The sequence below is a fragment of the Scyliorhinus canicula genome, chromosome 6 (assembly GCF_902713615.1).
Source record: "Scyliorhinus canicula chromosome 6, sScyCan1.1, whole genome shotgun sequence".
NCBI classification, from domain to species: domain Eukaryota; kingdom Metazoa; phylum Chordata; class Chondrichthyes; order Carcharhiniformes; family Scyliorhinidae; genus Scyliorhinus; species Scyliorhinus canicula.
This window is the reverse complement of record NC_052151.1, coordinates 41,510,910-41,530,169: the sequence shown is the minus strand read 5'-3', so window position 1 is coordinate 41,530,169 and position 19,260 is coordinate 41,510,910. Positions and strand designations below refer to the sequence as shown.

At 42.1% G+C, this 19,260-nt stretch overlaps 1 protein-coding gene across 8 annotated transcripts in view; it reads left to right on the top strand.

The window, feature by feature from the left end:
- The window catches only part of sobpa (sine oculis binding protein homolog (Drosophila) a), a 383,474-nt gene that overhangs the window by 231,686 nt on the left and 132,528 nt on the right, over positions 1-19,260 (top strand). For all 8 annotated transcript variants that reach the window (XM_038799231.1, XM_038799230.1, XM_038799229.1 and 5 more), the window contains one exon: positions 8,042-8,193. In XM_038799231.1, coding sequence (XP_038655159.1) covers positions 8,042-8,193 — 152 coding nt within the window. The remainder of the gene's footprint in view (positions 1-8,041; positions 8,194-19,260) is intronic.

Here is a 19,260-nt window from a genome sequence, read left to right as displayed (position 1 = left end):
TACAAAGAAGTGGATACTGGAGTAGACTTTGTGAACATGGGACAAGAAGAACTCCTTCTCCCTCGGATGGTTGAACCTCCATGTGTCCACTCCCACATCGACTCAATAAAGGCGTTTAGTTCCTGCACCATTCCCAGTTTTGCCGCTGACCTGGGGCTGTACACAGTTGATGAGCTGGTGGGAGTTGAAGTCAGAGATCTTTAATGAAGTTGGCATTGCCCCAGTTAAGAACATATATATTTGCAAGAACCAACTGTGTCCTTTCCAGGATCCCGTTAACCATCACATATCGTCCGCCTGGGTCCGTCACTGTGTTGGGCGCTGCAAAATCTGTCCTTTTGTTGAACTGTATGGCCACCCCCCTTGTCCCTTTCTCGGAGCATGCCTGGTACGTCCGTGCCACCTACCTTTTCCTTACGCTCAGTCGTTCGTTCTCCCTCAGGTGTGTATCTTGAAGAAAGATTACGTTGCCCCTCAGCTTTTTTAGATGGGCAAAGACTCTGGATCTTTTTACTGGCCCGTTAAGTTTCCTCATGTTCCGGGTGACTATTCTGATGGGGGGGTTTCTGTCCCCACCCCATCTCATGTGGTGTCGCCATAATTACCTTGTGGATGTGCTCCTGCATGCCGGGGTTTCCCTTTGTTCGTGGGCCATCCAAAATGGCCACTCAGTTCTAAATCTACTTCCCCTTATTTTGAGGCTATGCCCCCTAGTTCTGCTGTCACCCGCCAGTGGAAACAACCTGCCCGCATCTATCCTATCTATTCCCTTCATAATTTTAAATGTTTCTATAAGATCCCCCCTCATCCTTCTAAATTCCAACGAGTACAGTCCCAGTCTACTCAACCTCTCCTCATAATCCAACCCCTTCAGCTCTGGGATTAACCTAGTGAATCTCCTCTGCACACCCTCCAGCGCCAGTACGTCCTTTCTCAAGTAAGGAGACCAAAACTGAACACAATACTCCAGGTGTGGCCGCACTAACACCTTATACAATTGCAACATAACCTCCCTAGTCTTAAACTCCATCCCTCTAGCAATGAAGGACAAAATTCCATTTGCCTTCTTAATCACCTGTTGCACTTGTAAACCAACCTTCTGTGACTCATGCACTAGCACACCCAAGTCTCTCTGAACAGCGGCATGCTTTAATATTTTATCGTTTAAATAATAATCCCGTTTGCTGTTATTCCTACCAAAATGGATAACCTCACATTTGTCAACATTGTATTCCATCTGCCAGACCCGAGCCCATTCACTTAACCTATCCAAATCCCTCTGCAGACTTCCAGTATCCTCTGCACTTTTCGCTTTACCACTCATCTTAGTGTCATCTGCAAACTTGGACACATTGCCCTTGGTCCCCAACTCCAAATCATCAATGTAAATTGTGAACAATTGTGGGCCCAACACGGATCCCTGAGGGACACCACTAGCTACTGATTGCCAACCAGAGAAACACCCATTTATCCCAACTCTTTGCTTTCTATTAATTAACCAATCCTCTATCCATGCTACTACTTTACCCTTAATGCCATGCATCTTTATCTTATGCAGCAACCTTTTGTGTGGCACCTTGTCAAAGGCTTTCTGGAAATCCAGATATACCACATCCATCGGCTCCCCGTTATCTACTGCACTGGTAATGTCCTCAAAAAATTCCACTAAATTAGTTAGGCACGACCTGCCTTTTACGAACCCATGCTGCGTCTGCCCAATGGGACAATTTCTATCCAGATGCCTCGCAATTTCTTCCTTGATGATAGATTCCAGCATCTTCCCTATTACCGAAGTTAAACTCACTGGCCTATAATTTCCTGCTTTCTGCCTACCTCCTTTTTTAAACAGTGGCGTCACGTTTGCTAATTTCCAATCCACCGGGACCACCCCAGAGTCTAGTGAATTTCGGTAAATTATCACTAGTGCATCTGCAATTTCCCTAGCCATCTCTTTTAGCACTCTGGGATGCATTCCATCAGGGCCAGGAGACTTGTCTACCTTTAGCCCCATTAGCTTGCCCATCACTCCCTCCTTAGTGATAACAATCGTCTCAAGGTCCTCACCTGTCATAGCCTCATTTCTATCAGTCACTGGCATGTTATTTGTGTCTTCCACTGTGAAGACCGACCCAAAAAACCTGTTCAGTTCCTCAGCCATTTCCTCATTTCCCATTATTAAAACTCCTTTCTCATCCTCTAAAGGACCAATATTTACCTTAGCCACTCTTTTTTGTCTTATATATTTGTAGAAACTTTTACTATCTGTTTTTATATTCTGAGCAAGTTTACTCTCATACTCTATCTTACTCTTCTTTATAGCTTTTTTAGTAGCTTTCTGTTGCCCCCTAAAGATTTCCCAGTCCTCTAATCTCCCAGCAATCTTTGCCACTTTATATGCTTTTTCCTTCAATTTGATACTCTCCCTTATTTCCTTAGATATCCACGGTCGATTTTCCCTCTTTCTTCCGTCCTTCCTTTTTGTTGTTATAAACCTTTGCTGAGCACTGTGAAAAATCGCTTGGAAGGTTCTCCACTGTTCCTCAACTGTTCCACCATAAAGTCTTAGCTCCCAGTCTACCTTAGCTAGTTCTTCTCTCATCCCCTTGTAATCTCCTTTGTTTAAACACAAAACACTAGTATTTGATTTTACTTTCTCACCCTCCATCTGTATTTTAAATTCCACCATATTGTGATCGCTCCTTCCGAGAGGATCCCTAACTATGAGATCATGAATCAATCCTGTCTCATTACACAGGACAAGATCTAGGACCGCTTGTTCCCTCGTAGGTTCCATTACATACTGTTCTAGGAAACTATCGCGGATACATTCTATAAACTCCTCCTCACGGTTGCCTTGACCGACCTGGTTAAACCAATCGACATGTAGATTAAAATCCCCCATGATAACTGCTGTACCATTTCTACATGCATCAGTTATTTCTTTGTTTATTGCCTGCCCCACCATCTCGTTACTATTTGGTGGCCGATAGACTACTCCTATCAGTGACTTTTTCGCCTTACTATTCCTGATTTCCACCCAAATGGATTCAACCTTATCCTCCATAGCACCGATGTCATCCCTTACTATTGCCCGGATGTCATCCTTAAATAACAGAGCAACACCACCTCCATTACCATCCACTCTGTCCTTCCGAATAGTTTGATACCCTCGGATATTTAACTCCCAGTCGTGACCATCCTTTAACCATGTTTCAGTAATGGCCACTAAATCATAGTCCTTCACGATGATTTGTGCCACCAACTCATTTACTTTATTCCGAATACTACGAGCATTCAGGTAAAGTACACTTATGTTGGTTTTTTTACCTCTGTTTTGAATCTTAACATCTCCAGTTTTATTCCTTTTGTTATTACTGGGCCTATTCACTGTGCTCCCCTCAGTCACTGTACCTTGTACTGTCGCCCTTATGGATTTCTGACTATGTCTTCTCTGCCTTGCACTTTTCCCCTTACTTCCTTTTGTTTCTGTCCCTGTTTTACTACCTTCCAACTTCCAGCATTGGTTCCCATCCCCCTGCCACATTAGTTTAAACCCTCCCCAACAGCTCTAGAAAACACCCCCCCTAGGACATCGGTTCCAGTCCTGCCCAAGTGCAGACCGTCCGGTTTGTACTGGTCCCACCTCCCCCAGAACCGGTCCCAATGCCCCAGGAATTTGAATCCCTCCCTCTTGCACCATCTCTCGAGCCACGCATTCATCCTATCTATCCTGACATTCCTACTCTGACTAGCTCGTGGCACTGGTAGCAATCCTGAGATTATTACCTTTGAGGTCCTACTTTTTAGTTTAACTCCTAACTCCCTGAATTCCGCTTGTAGGACCTCATCCCGTTTTTTACCTATATCGTTGGTGCCTATGTGCACCACGACAGCTGGCTGTTCACCCTCCCCCCCTAGAATGTCCTGCAGCCGCTCCGAGACATCCTTGACCCTTGCACCAGGGAGGCAACATACCATCCTGGAGTCTCGATTGCGTCCACAGAACCGCCTGTCTATTCCCCTTACGATCGAGTCCCCTATCACTATAGCCCTGCCATTTTTCTTCCTGCCCTGCTGTGCAGCAGAGCCAGCCACGGTGCCATGAACCTGGCTGCTGCTGCCTTCCCCTGGTGAGCCATCTCCCTCAACAGTATCCAAAGCGGTATATCTGTTTTGCAGGGAGATGACCGCAGGGGACACCTGCACTGCCTTCCTACTCTTGCTCTTTCTTTTGGTCACCCATTTTCTATCTCCCTCAGTAACCTTCACCTGCGGTGTGACCAACTCGCTAAACGTGCTATCCACGACCTCCTCAGCATCGCGGATGCTCCAAAGTGAGTCCATCCGCAGCTCCAGAGCCGTCAAGCGGTCTAACAAGAGCTGCAACTGAACACACTTCTTGCACGTGAAGGAGCCAGGGACAGTGGACGTGTCCCTGAGCTCCCACATCGCACACGAGGAGCATGACACGGGTCTGGGATCTCCTGCCATGTCTTAAACCCTTGGTAAACTTAAACAACTACAATTTCAAAATAAAAATAAGTAAATTAGACAATGATCCCCAACACCCCCAGCTCATCTGCCCACACTATTCCCATATTCCTTTATGTCATTGGTATTTAGAAATCTGCCAATTTCAACTTCCAACATACTCAATGACTGAGCTTCCACAGTGCTGTGGGTTAGAAAATTCCAAAGATTCACAACCCTCTGTGTAAAAGTAATTGTCCTTGTCTCAATTCTCAGTGGCTTCCCCCTTATTATGAAATTGTGTCCCCTGGTTCTAGGCTCCCAATCAGGGGACACATCTTACCTGTATCTACTTTGACTATCCATTTAAGGTTTTTGTAGGTTTCAATGAGATCACCTCCCATTCTTCGAAACTTGAGAGAATCTAGGCCCAGCTTCTCCAATCTCTCTTCATGGGATAGTCCTACCATCCCAGGAACAAGTCTGGTGAACCCTCATTACACTTCCTCTATGATAATAATACCCTTCCTAAGGTAAGGGGATGAAAATGTTACACACTACTCCAGGTCTAACCAAGGTTCATAGAATCCCTATAGTGCAGAAGGAGGCCATTTGGCCCATCGAGTCACTGAACTCCCTCGCCTTATCCCCGTAACCCCACCTAACCTGCACATCTTTGAACAGTCAGGGCAATTTAGCATGGCCAATCTACCTAACCTGTGCACCTTTGGACTGTGGGAGGAAACCGGAGCAGGAAACCCACTCAGAAACAGGAAGAAAGTGCAAACTCCACACAGTCACCTAGGGTGGGATTCTCCCAGCCCTGGGCCGGGTTGGAGAATCCCCGCGACCGTACCCGCCGCCCCTACGGCGGCACGCGATTTTCTGCAGAGCGGAGAATTGGCACCATTGGCGCTGGCGTGGTTTGCGCAGCGCTGGTCGGGGGCCGCTCTACGCGGCCAGCCGGCCGATCCTCTGGCCCGGATGGGCCAAAGCCCAAAGTAAGAAACAAAAAGAGTCCCGCAGGCGCCGTTCTAACTTGCTCTGAGCCGGCGCGACCTCGGTGTTGAAGGGTCAGGTGGCGGCCGGTTTGGGGGGGGGGGGGTCCGACCCCGGCGGGGCCTCCGATGAGGCCTGGCCGCGATCGGGGCCCACCAATCGGCGGGCCAGCCTCTCTGGCTGGGGTCTCCTTTCCTACGCGCCGGCCCCTATAGTCCTGCACCACGTTGAACCGGGGCCGGCGCGTTGAAGGAGGCCACTGTGCATGCGCGCGTTGGCGCCGGTGCCACTGCGCATGCGCGCTGTTTACGCCAGGATCAGTAGCTGGAGCGACACGAACTGCTCCAGCACTATACTGGCCCCCTGTACGGCCCAGAATTAGTCCTGGCAACCGCCTGTTCACGCCGTCGTAAAATGCGACGGCGTTTACGACGGCGTGAACACTGCTGCGGGATTGGAAAATCCCGCCCTTTATGTCAGAATTGAACCAGGGTATCTGGCTCTGTGAGGCAGCAGTGCTAACCACTGTGCCCCCGTACCGCCCCTTCACAGGCAATTAAGGGCAAATAAAGTGTCGTCACTGTTGTAATGTAGGAAGCTTGGCAGTTAATTTTCACAAAGCAATCGAGAATGAGGTATTGACAAGCTAATCTATTTGAGTGATATAGGTTGAGGGATAAATGTTAGCCAGGACACCAGGAGAAACTTAATGCATGTCTTCATACGCTGCTGTGGGTTTCTTCAGGCACACCTGAGAGAGCTGACAGTTTGAGGCCTCGGTTTAGGGCCTCATCCAAAAGGTGGCACCACCAATAGTACAGCTGTCCCAATAATGAACTCTCTCTCTCTCTCTAATAAACGTCTCAATGAAGCTGAGGTGTGTAGAAGGTCCTATGCTGAATGTGTTTTATGCGAAATTCCTCTATCTGTTACTTTACCTCAAATCCATTTAAAATAAATGCAACAATGACTTTGGTAGTCTATGGAATTGTAAATGAAGCTTCCAGTCCACCTTTAACAGAGAATCCAGACCAGGATTTTACACCAAGCTCTTGTGTAAACTGCACACAATTGCTTTAACTCTCAATTCCCAGACTGTATTAAAATGACATCAGATGTTTGATTTACCTTTAAAGGCTGCTGCCTCACTTTAAATGTGATTACTGCAATTGTCTCTTTAACTCAGAACATTTTGTTTACTCTTCCTTCAATTCCTGAACTATACCTTGGTCTCTGTTCACTTAACTCCAGACTTGTTGGACACTTCTCACTTCATTTCTCTAGTTTCTTTAACTGGTTGGACTTTAGAATCCCGGCATCTGTTTTCTTAACTGCTACTCAATAGTATGGCTTTTCTTCTAGCAAGTCTGAAAGTGATGTTCCCTCTTTAGCCTTCTAAAATCAACTGCATCTAGCAGAGATGAGAGAACTGCCTTCTCTTTTACTACCTATCCCCACTGGAATCAAATTAGCTGAGCTAAAAGCTTCTCTAGTTTACAAGGCTCCTATCGTTAAGCAACCATTGTTGGTTTATTTACTCTTCATGCAGTATCCCTCTCTAAACATGATAGAATCACAGTTGGAATTGAAACTAACCCCTACACATGCAAACACGTTTGACCAGCTTGAATCTACCACTAGGTTTTACCTTTGCAAGCACAAAAACATTAAACTAAACCCACTTAAAGCTATACCTTACTTCTAATGTTTACTGGTACAAATACAAATTCCTTCAAACTAACCATATTTGTATGCTAAAATTCCCCGCATGATTTAACCAAATTGAATGTTTAACTAGGATAATTTGCAACTCAAAAAGCAGCATTACATTCCATCCTATGTAGATATTACACAGGAATTATGCAGTCATTAATTTTCTCTACATGGTACATTTAAGAAGTTTATGTACAGCCAATTAACTGAAGCTTTAGTGATCCAAGATGAATTTTATAAATATTTATTGAGTGGGATATATTTCAAAATGTTGCTTCTTGTCCTCACTGGAATGTGGTTACCATTGCATTAGAGCCAAACAGCTCTTTAAAATACAGAATAACTCAGCTCTAAAAGTTGAATAGGAGCTCATTGCCTACATCAAAATTGCTTTTTAAAAAGCATGTACACTGTAACCTCGCCAGTCCGGAATGCATAGTGCTAAGGCACTTTGGATTTTGGAACTTTCTGGATAATAGAATGATGTTAAAACCACATAACCACAAGTGCACGATCCAGAAAATACTGAGTTATAAATAATTACCTGAAGCATATAACAATGATAAAACATTATTAAGCGGTAATACTTATCCGAAGGCTGTATCTTCCATGCTTATGCTCCCACAATAATGTACTAAAATGATGCCATGAGTTGCTTAGGTATGCTCAAAAAATATTGTACAGCTGATGTTTCCAAAACAAAAAAGCTTTCCAGACTGGAGAGCTTGCAGAGTATGTGTCATGGTTCAGAATGGTTGCAGTGTGCTTCTGTAGGAATAGAGTCAATTCCATTGGGCTCGTCAGTCCATAGTGATGATGCTTTTGCTCATGATATTTTGCGTGTTTTTTTGTGTTTCAGATGATGAAATGATAAATGTGCAGATAGTTTGTGCTTGGTGCCAGAAGCTGGGAATTAAGCGTTACTCCCTCAGCATGGGAAGTGAGGTGAAAAGTTTCTGCAGTGAAAAGTGTTTTGCAGCTTGCAGACGGGCTTATTTCAAGCGTAACAAGGTAAGAGGCCATACATTTGAGCAGAGAGATAATAGCAACAATTGACATTCAGGTTACACGATTCTCAGATAACCCATTGCTCATCAATCCAAATCACTTTTTAATAAGAGGAATGCAAAATGTATCCATCATGACCATAATCAACCCTTTGAGGACTGCAACAGGTATTTCTGCACTAGATTTTAAAATTTTATGTATTTTGATTTCCACGTTTTCTATTTCTTGTCTGCCCTCCCGTTTCACTGATGGGGCTTGCTTCCAACCAAGCTTGAAGGGTTTGAATGGTGCGAGCTGTTTTAGAAAGTGGAGAGTGTGGACCGTTACCCATTCTCTCCATTCACAAGCTCCTTGCTCCTCCCAACTGGTAAGGCTTGGCTTGAGAATAGGAGAAGTGTTGCCTGGCAATGTGGATAGTGAGCCCTGGGCTTTCAATGTCATTGCCTCCCACTCGACAGGCAAGCATCATAGCTGAGCTTGCAAGCTGTCCAGTGTTTCACTATGGGTGAATGTGTGCTGTGTATTAAGGAGTGTTTTATGGCTCTGTACATTGCTGAAATTTTGCTGAATTCAGAATCGGAATTTGACAATCATGCTTGTAGACATTTGTATCAACGACATTTGTGAGGTTGTAAAGGATACTCATTGCTCAAAGGAAGTAAATGTCAATTCATGAATTCACACTTCAGAGTCTGATAAGCACCAGAGCATCAATCTTCTGTTCATTATTATCTGCCCAAACTAGCATGTGTTCAAACTACCCTGCTCAATGAGCTGCTCGTATCAAACAATGGAACTATCTTTCATGCTTCTAGAAAAGTCTGCAAGGGAATATTGGCGTTATCTTTGTATGAAATTCATTGTAGGAAAGAGGGAGAAAAAGCAGTTAATTTTACAAGGTGGATGTAGAGTGGAGACAATGCAATAAGTAGATTATTGATTCCAATTTTTAATTCTGCTCATGAGGATTTCCAGAAAGCAATAATTGTGCAGCAACCTCATAGTAAATGTGACATTCATGCAATCCCACACAAAAATAGAAATGGTAATAGGTACGTATGCATTCAAAACTCTCGCAAGTTAATTCTGATTTCACCACATCCTCGCCATCGTCGGGGTAAAACAGGTTAAATTATCTTCCCCATGATCATCAACGAGTCTCTGTTTGGTACAGTAACCAAACTGGCAGAATCCAGTACTGCAGAAATAAAACTGAACTCAATCAAGATTTTGTTTTTAAACAGATTACTGTGACAGTCAACCGCATGCTGTTAAACTTTATGTGGCGACTGTTGATTTGGGTAGAAATTGCAGCTTCAAGGTTTATTGTGGATGTCGACTATGGGAAACTGCCCTGATGCTGGGTCTGTCAACAGGAAAAGAGGAGGGATTTCTGTCTCTCACTTAGCGAACAGTCTGCTGATCTGCCAGTACCTTGCTAAAAAGATGTTTGTCTTGATTTATAGTAGTACTATAACAGTGGTTCTTTGCTCTCCGATATATCTGTCAGCGACTGTGGTGGAAGTGTGAATCCTTTGTTCTGGGGTTTTGTGATGGTTCACTGCTGAATTGGAAAATATAATCTGCTATTTACTTTTAAAATGATAACACAGCTTGTCATGCACATGTTTTCTTTCTTCAAAGCATGCACCCTGTACCTTGCTATTTTCATTGTTTGTAAATTGTTTCAAAGAATGTGGAAGCTGTCATTGTAAAAAGAGTGAGGTGGCCTGTAGTACTTTTGGCTTCAGGGAATTCTTCTTGTGACCCGATACCATTGCTGAATGGGAGTGAAGTAGAGTGCAGAGCTTCTTAAGAGTGTAGTAAATAGTGACACGCTGGTACACATTTGCTTTTTTTTCTCATTCGTGTTTCACAGCATTTAGCGCCACCTGACTGAAAACAATCACTTTAAGAAAACTACATTGCGGAAAATATGTTTATTTTTCATTTGCAAAATAAAGTCATTCTGCATTTATTGGACAAGGTCATTCCAAAATGATTTAGCATACAATATTCCACCTGACTTGGAGGTAAATTAGGATGGAGCGCATCCTAACAATGAAATGACTCCACTAGCTTGTGGAAATCAAATTTGACAACACTTAACTTGACTGAGTTCAAATGAGCCACCCAGTACTGTTTCAGCTGAATTTTTAAGATTCCAATTTGTAGTCCTCTTTCATTTTTTTAATGTTGATTATGTACTTTTAGAGGATATTTGCCATCGTAGGCACTGGGAAAGATCTGCCACATCGTTGCTCTCCGGCACTGCAAAGCTCTTGTCTGATTTTCGAACTGAGTGATATATTCACATACTAACAGAGGAGCCAATGTCTCTGAGCAGGTCGCACTGCGTGGGCTGCTGCTCGTTTACATAGCACTTTTTTTTCCAAATAACATGCATGGCAGTGTTTCTGCTTTTCCCGCACTGTGCTGTAAACACTACCATTAATTTGACATGTTGTGAGCTTCCATAAGACTGATTGAGTCACAGGGCTACGGTGAAAGCTTCCTGTGCCATATCATTCTATTGTACTATGTGTTGAGGCATTAAGTCCCAAGTAGAGGTCAGATCAGAAATGTCATTTTAGTCTTTTCTGTGTTTTTTTTTCTCTTTAAATTACGTTGATATCAACAACCAGTTAGAATCTAAATATTGGAACATCAGTCTATCTTCTACAAGTATTTTGAAATTCAATAAAATGTAGCGTGTAAACCTCGGCATATAAATTTAAACAGTGGATCAGCATAAAACTCATGGGTTCTTTTAGTACATTGGATGTTATAGCGACAATAATGCTGTCAGACACATCAGTTAGTGTGGAAGGGGATTGGAATTTGCTTGAAAGGGAGGAAATGCTGAAGAATGTGGGGAAATAGCAGTAAAGTGGGGTTAGATAGGACTATTTGACAGGGTCAAATAGTCTTCTCTAATTTTTTGCTACATCGCAACCTCTCATTCAATGTTTGCTTCCACCTCTTCGTCTCCCCACCCCTTCATGCAGCTACAAGTAAAACAATACTATAAGTTTACTTTAATGTCTCTTTCAAATCTTACAATACCCCCACTGGTAGTAGTAGATTTAGTGGAACAATATGTATAAGAGGCCACATATTATTAAAGTAAGTGGGAAGTAACAATGTAAATGGAGGGCAGCACGGCGGCGTAGTGGGTAGTACTGCTGCCTTACGGCGCCGAGGTCCCAGGTTCGATCCTGGCTCTGGGTCACTGTCCGTGTGGAGCTTGCACATTCTCCCCGTTTGCGTGGGTTTCGCCCCCACAACCCAAAGATGTGAAGGGTAGGTGGATTGGCCACACTAAATTGCCCTTTAATTGGAAAAAATGAATTGGGTACTCTAAATTTATTTTTAAAAACAATGTAAATGGATAAGTAAAAAGAAAGGGAAACATTGGCGAACCGTTTGTTTTCCCTCTGGTTTGTAATTTCTCAATCTTGTTTAAATGGAGAACAATCAAAACCCTCTATCCAGGTTCATGGAAGTTGCAACATTGACTGTAGTTGTGCCACTTGAAATAAAGCCTGGGATCAGGTTACTGAAAATATTGAAGCTGTTGAATTTGTGTTGACTGGATGCGATTTTTGTGGTCAATCTATTTGGTGCTGACATTAGCAGTAAAAATGAAATAAAATGGTCTAAGCTCTCGAATGGTGGTTTGTGGGTGTTTCTGTTGATAGAAGGTAGGATTTTGAAGAATCCCCTTGCAGTCAGTATTTTCAGATGCCTCTTGGTAGGTAATCGTAAGGATAATGTAGACATGTGCGGGCTTGGGCACTGCTGCTGCATTAAGCTCAGCTGTTGTAATGCAAGGATTGTATGTGTAATTTCCGAGCTGCATTTAACATCATTTTCCATTAGTGTTAAGGAAGCAGTTACCAGCAGAGACCAATTAGTCACATGATTTTAGATAATTAAAAGAACTCCAGCATCTGCTATCTTGTTTTATTTTTCACATTATTCTTTTAAAATCTGCACAATTTGCTCTGCCATTTAATTCTTATGGAAATTCTGGGCCACATTCTGGTTTTGAATCAGCTGAATGGGACTACTGCTAGCTTGTGTGGACCGTGTTGTCTTTTCCCAGTCATGCAGCATGCTTGGCTTCTCTGTATCTCGCGCTCTTTTGGCCACAGCTACAATCATTTTGTTGATTTGTTCCCAAGAATAGTACCTTCCTTGCAGGACAAGTTTCAGGTTGTTCTCATTTAAGGCCTATCCAACATTCTCCATCGCCAGCCTTTCATCTAAGATTTGCATTTCTTTACCTTCTGCCCAAACAGAGCCTGGGCTGAGCCAGGGGATCTTATTACTGGAAGGACGGACCACGACTGTTCTTATCAAACTCGCTGTGGAAAGGTAGCAATCTTATAACCAGACTTGAGTGCTTTGTCAGCTGAACTATAATTTTAATAAGTTATTTGGGAATTATAGAAAAACAAATCAAATCAACTCAAGCTCATATCTGCACCGGAATAAATCTGTCAGTTGTTAAGTGTGCACACCACACCAGGGATTCTTTCAGCTAATATCACAGTTTCTTGCAATTTAATAGACAAGTTTCAAGTATGGTGCACAATATGGAGCATCACATTGTAACACAAGCCTTGCCCTCATGGGCCCCGAGTATGTTGATCACATGGACACTTCTACTATCAGTGCTGAAGATACAAAATTCAGCGACTGGAATGGCGATTGAACCCTACTTGACCCCACACCATGTCAAGATCCCAGACTCGTGTCTTTACAAACATTTCTCCAACATAAACCTCAGGATAAGCTTTCCTCTGTGCACTCGGGGTAGTAAAATCATAAACCTATTCAAGTGCACAGAGGAAATCCTCCCCCCCACCCACCTTTCTCCCAAGCACCTTGCCTCCCCCATCCCCATCCCCCCCCCCCGACCCTCCCTCAGCACCTTATCCCCACCCTCTCCCCCCAAGCACCTGACCTCAACCCATTATCTTTATTGGCTGACACAGCCTGGATGTGGCAGCAGGGTTTGAGGAGGGGGAGGGGAGGCTGCTTGGGATGGAGGTGAGGGGATCTCTGAAATAATCATTTCTTAACTTTGTCTGTTCAGTTTCTTGGGTGTCCCATGAATTTCAGGTTTTCTGTATGTGGTTCCATGTCATTGCAATTTTTTTAAAAAGCTGATTGCTTTATGATGGAAATAGGCCTGCAACTAAAGGACTTTAAACAAAATCCCTTTCAAAGAATATTTTGAAGAATTGAAAAAGAAATGAGACAAGACAATTCACAATTTAAGGTGGAAGTTTAAAAAAAATCCTAATAAATCAGTGCAGCAAGTTCTTTAAAGCTCTAGTATCCTATTTCACTTGTAGTTTAATGCAGTTCCTACGTTTTCCTGTTGAGTAGGAAAACGATATATTGGTCCCTAAAAGGTTAACGCTGCATGAAAAAAACATCATTATCCCTGATGTTTTGCTATGTCAGTTATGTGTAAGGTTTTAGTTCAATAAAAAAAGAGTTAAGATATCATGTTCCCAGTTTAATCTTCCATATGGATTACTTGTGGTACCTTTTAATTGGATATTGATGCTTAGCGCTAGGATGCAAATAACATGAGGTGTCAGAAGAGATTTTCTTCTATGCTAATGTTGATATGGGGAGACCATAAAACCACTGAACCTACTCAGCCACCTGCTCAAATATTTGTGCAGCTAGACTGGAGTCGGTTAATGTTACCATCAACATGTTCCAAATAACCAATAATTTCCTCAGAAATTGGTCTTTTCTGCTGAAGGCTTAAATCCATGACCAGTTCTAAAAAAAAAATCAACAGAAACATGCAAAAACAAAATTAAAAGGGGCGATTAGGGACAGCGCGGTGGTGCAGTGGTTAGCATTGCTGCCTCACGCTGCCAAGGATCCGGGTTTGATCCCGGCCCTGGGTCACTGTCTGTGTGGCGTTCGCACATTCTCCCCGTGGGTCTCACCCCCACAACCCAAAAAGATGTGCAGGATAGGTGAATTGGTCACGCTAAGTTTCCCCTTAATTGGAAAAAAATAATTGGGTGCTTTAAATTTTAAAAAAGGGGTGATCAGAAGTGAGTTGATGTTCTTAATGACAAGGTGATGGCATTGAAATAATTTCTTGTTCTTAACCAGCTAACTGGTACAGGGAAGTGCTGCTCTTTCTGGCCGAGTTTCTAAGCTCTCACACTGGGATGCTGAAATATGCCATGCAGTTCCAAGTAATGAGGCTACTCGCATTTCATGAATGTCATTAAGATTATTACAAAACTATGCAGATATTAATGTGACATTACAGTAAAAATAAACATTTTCTGCTTTCACAAAACTGAAATGGAAGATGAAAGCTCTTTAAACGATCTTAGCTCATCCGTCCGGAAAGGCTAAATGGTCCATCACATTGTAGTATCCAATTGATACATAACCAACGTTCATGTTTTGCCTTCAGTGCTTCACCTGGAAGGTCTATCCAATCTAGTGATTGTTCATTGTATAATGCCAACCTTCCCAACATCCATCCTAAATTGGCCTCTTCTAAGTTTGAACCTTTCTTCACAATTTAGTTTAATGAATCTAATCTTTCCACAGATTTGTCATTTTATATAACTTAATACCTTTTCCACATACCTCAGTTCTTTAATACCGGGAATCAATTTTTCTGTGAGCTGCCTCTATCTAATGTTTGGACGTAGTCACTTTTGTATTATTGACCAGAATATTGGGCATGGTTCTCAACAGTCTGATTCCTTAACCTTCTGTCTTCTCATTTTACTTTAACTCTTTTCTCATCCACATTTTAAACTTTTTTATTTTTCAAAAACTAAACGATTAAATCTTATCGATGTCTTATCCCTGTTTGGAGGTGGGTCCAACTTGCGGGGAAAAAATGGCGGGTTTTGATCTCCTGGAGAATATTGTCAAGGCAAATTTAACCAATCGATAGCCAGATGCTTGAAAATTCACATGATTGTGTCTTAATGGAGCAATGTGTAAACTCATCAGGAGCCAGAGAACCTAACCCTGACTTGAACAAGTGAACTCACAGGATTCTACTAGTTGATCCTAATGAAAAACAGGATGTTAGTCTGTCTTGTATTGGTTTGGGCTCGGCAGTTTTAGTTCGGAACATCTGGCATTGCTGCAATGGGAATCAGAAATTAGAGCCTGATAATTTGCTAGACTGTTGTTTTAACTGTTAACAAATTCTCTTGGTTGAAACGTTGTACGTCTACAGATGACTGCATCTTCTCTGCAAATTTTAACCCTTTGAGTACTGAGTATCCTTTGCAGCTTGCAAAATCCAATTAGCTTTTGTGTTTTACAGCATCTTACTACCCCCCAAAAAAATTATGTAAATTTCTAATGCACTGAATTGGAAAAATGTTCGCAACTGTAGAATGTTTTCTTAATCCAAGGTAAACCAAGACATTGCAACCTTAAGGTTTTTTTTTTTCTTCTTAATTGTTTCTATTGGTGCAGAAATGTTACTGCAGTCCTCAAAGAGTTAAAGAGAAGGTCTCTGTTTCCCAACTGGCATGTCGCTATTGACGTAGAAATCCAGCAACAGAGATCTTACACTTAGAATTTGAACTTTGAACTGTCTAGTGAAATCATAATTTAAAATTGGAGCTTCTCCGTGTTGGTGACAGAATTTTTAGATTGCCCACTTCATTCAAGTTGGCTGACCAGGATTGTTAAATTAGCATCATTTCACTCCACTCCATTTTACATTGTTAAAGTTGAGGTCTGCAGGACTGTGGTTCACAACTGTCAAAGATCAATTGTTTAAGAAAATCATTAAAAACTCCTTTGTTTAAATGCAGTCTCACTTCCTGATGAATTTCTATATTTTATTGAAAAGGTACAGTACCCCATTCAGTATAAATTCAGTTCTATATGAATATTGCAATGTTAACTTTTTTAAAAGGAGCCAAAATAAAAATAGGTAAGACAGTGTTGATGACTCCTTGGTTTTATTGACCTCATATATCAGGCTATTGGATGATATTATACCATGCTAATTATTTGCCGATCATTTTAAAATCCAACTATTTAAACCAATACTGAAGGCTACATTGCACCATAAACACAATACAGAATCATGGATCGTTATTTGTTCCATAGTTTCTTCCACTCATGTCCATTGTATTATATTTTTGGAAGGAGATGATTGCAACAATAATTCTACCTTTTGTCCCTCTGTCCTCTCTCGGCCCTCTTGATCCTGCCCCTGTTATAGCACCCTCACTCTCTTTGTTCCCCTTTGTCCATATTTTGGCTGTGTTCGCCTGTGTTGGCGTGTGTATCTTTCCGATCTGTGTCTGTCTCACTTGTGTATGTGTGTGTCTCTCCTATTTTCCATCTTATTCTGTGTGCATGTATCTTTGTGTGTATCTGTCTGTCCTCAGTAATCCTTCATTTTCCTCTCTCCATCTTGCCCTCTGTCTTTATTTGTATATCTTCCTGTAAGTGTGCCACTTTCTTTGTGTACCTACCTGTCTCTCTTTTAACTCTGTTTCTGCCCCCAGTTTCTCTCAATTTTCCTCTCCACCTGTCTATCCATCTTTCCCTCTTTGCATATTTGTTTTTTTTTTCATTTTCCCGCACTTGCACTCAATTCCTACTCACGCGCATGCAACCAGGATTTCCTGAAACTGGAGTGTGTCCAGATAAAATTGTATTGAGAGCATCAGATGAGACTGAGGTTGGCTCACTGAACTTCCTGCTGCCTATGTCCAAACCTATGGCTGCTGTATTTAGCAGCATTTATTTGTATTCTTAAATCCACAGTGCTCAAAAACCTACACCATCTTGCCCAAAATATAAATGTCATCTTGGATTACATTTCCTGGAGTATATTCTTTTTATTATTGGTGATTTAAGCATTCTAATGGTTTTATTTTCAGCCACCCTGTTGATTATCATTTGATAGACTTTTAACACAACGCCATCACACAGGGGCAGCACGTTAGCACAGTGGTTAGCACTGTGGCTTCACAGCGCCAGAGAACAAGGTTCGATTCCCCGCTGGGTCACTGTCTTTGCAGAATCTGCAAGTTCTCCCCGTGTCTGCGTGGGTTTCCTCCCACAGTCCATCAGGTTAGATGGATTGGCCAATGGAAATTGCCCTTAGTGACCAAAAAGGTTTGGAGGGGGTATTGGGTTACAGGGATAGGGTGGAAGTGAGGGCTTAAGTGAGTCGGTGCAGACTCGATGGGCCGAAGGGCCTCCTTCTACACTGTATGTTCTATGTAATCCACACAGCCTTAATGGGATGTGGCATCCACACTGCTAATTTCCATCAGCAAGGAGCACAAAAATATTTGAATCTAAGTCACACCACCCCGCCCTTTCAACTTTGCCTCTCATATCTGAGTCATTTTTGTTTCAAAAATGATTGTCATCTCATTTTGATATGAGAAGCTTGTAAGCCTAATTTTGAGACTCGAATGGTGGGAGTTAGTGTACAGATCTGTTGGTGAGATTACAACCTTATAATTTGCCTCCAGGTATAGTTACACCAAACAACACCGATCTGTATCTAGCGCGGAATCAGCCACTCCTGTTCAGAATTGAAAACCCATTAACTGATATGTCTTTTTAAGATCGAGGACTTAAAAATTCCAAAATGTACCTTGTATGTTTCTGTCCCATGCCCTCGGTTCTGCCAAATTCTGTCCCGGTATCCGTGCCTCACCCTTCATTGCCGCTGGAAACTTTACTAAACAGTTAGTTTTAAAGTCACAGTGCTCTCCTTTCCCTGGTGTGTAAAACGTTACCAGCTGGCCTTAAAGTTAAATAACGACACTTTCATTAATTCAGATTTTATTTCAAACAGTGAGCAGAGCACATGACTGTAAAAGCTATCGTTTACAGTGCTGACTGGTGATCTCCGCCATGTTTCTGAGACTGGTTAAAAGAAAGGAGTACTCTGTCATTATCAAAATCAAGATACCTGTGTGCTTGGGAGTAGGACTGCACAGGTTGTAACCATGAACAGAGCATATTTTAGTTCTTAATTTCACAACTACTTTGTCAACAGACCTGTGCAATATGCATACATCGTGGAAAAGGTTTCCATTGAAATTCACCCCATTTGCAGAATTCCAGCATGGGAACCTTAGCCTTTAATATTAGGGATTTCCATCAGACCACTGAAGGGGGGACCCTTATGGTAATGGAATGAAGCAGGAACATTACCTGGAAAGGCACATCGTGCATCCAAATATATAGCTGGCCAATTCCTGTCAGTGTGAAGGCTTAAGCCTGTCCCACTCTCAGAATCAGAAAGGAGCACTGTGAGGTGCTAAGTTGGAAAGATAAATTATTACTTTTTTTTTCCTTTTTTAAAAATAAATTTAGAGTACCCACTTCTTTTTTTCCCAATTAACAGACAATTTAGCGTGGCCACTCCACCTACCCTGCACATCTTTGGTTTGTGGGGGTGAGACCCATGCAGACGCGGGGCGAATGTGCAAAAGATAAAATATTATTAATAAAAAAGGCTTTTAAAATACTATTATGTGTTACATACTGATGTATATGTGCTGCTTTGTTGATTTTTAAAGAAATTACAGGTTAGCTGTAAAAGTAGTAAAAAGTCGTAGTTATTTGATTATTTTTTTATCCCTAAAAAAATTGGCATCAGTTAAAATGAACAGAAGAGGCTAAGAGTGTTTAAACCCCTTGACTCCCATATCCTGATCTCTGCTGTTAAGATAGCAAGTTTGTCACATGGGCAGCAAATGGCAACATTGGAGCAGGATTTAAATTAATTTTTCAACAGGTTTTGAGTAGCTAACAAAAGATTAAATGTGAAAGTATTAGGAACAGAGAAACCACAGTCCTTGCATTTACCCCCATATCTAACAGAGTTAGAGTTGACTTTTCCAGTGTCCAATTAAATTCCATTTTAGGGAAAGAAAAGCCCTTGGCCATGAAACTAGATGCACCATTGAAGTAAGAGTATAAAAACTATCTTAAATTACTAATAACAGGTCTCATGAGATTAAGCACCCTCATGATAGCTACTGCGACCCTCGTTACAGTGAA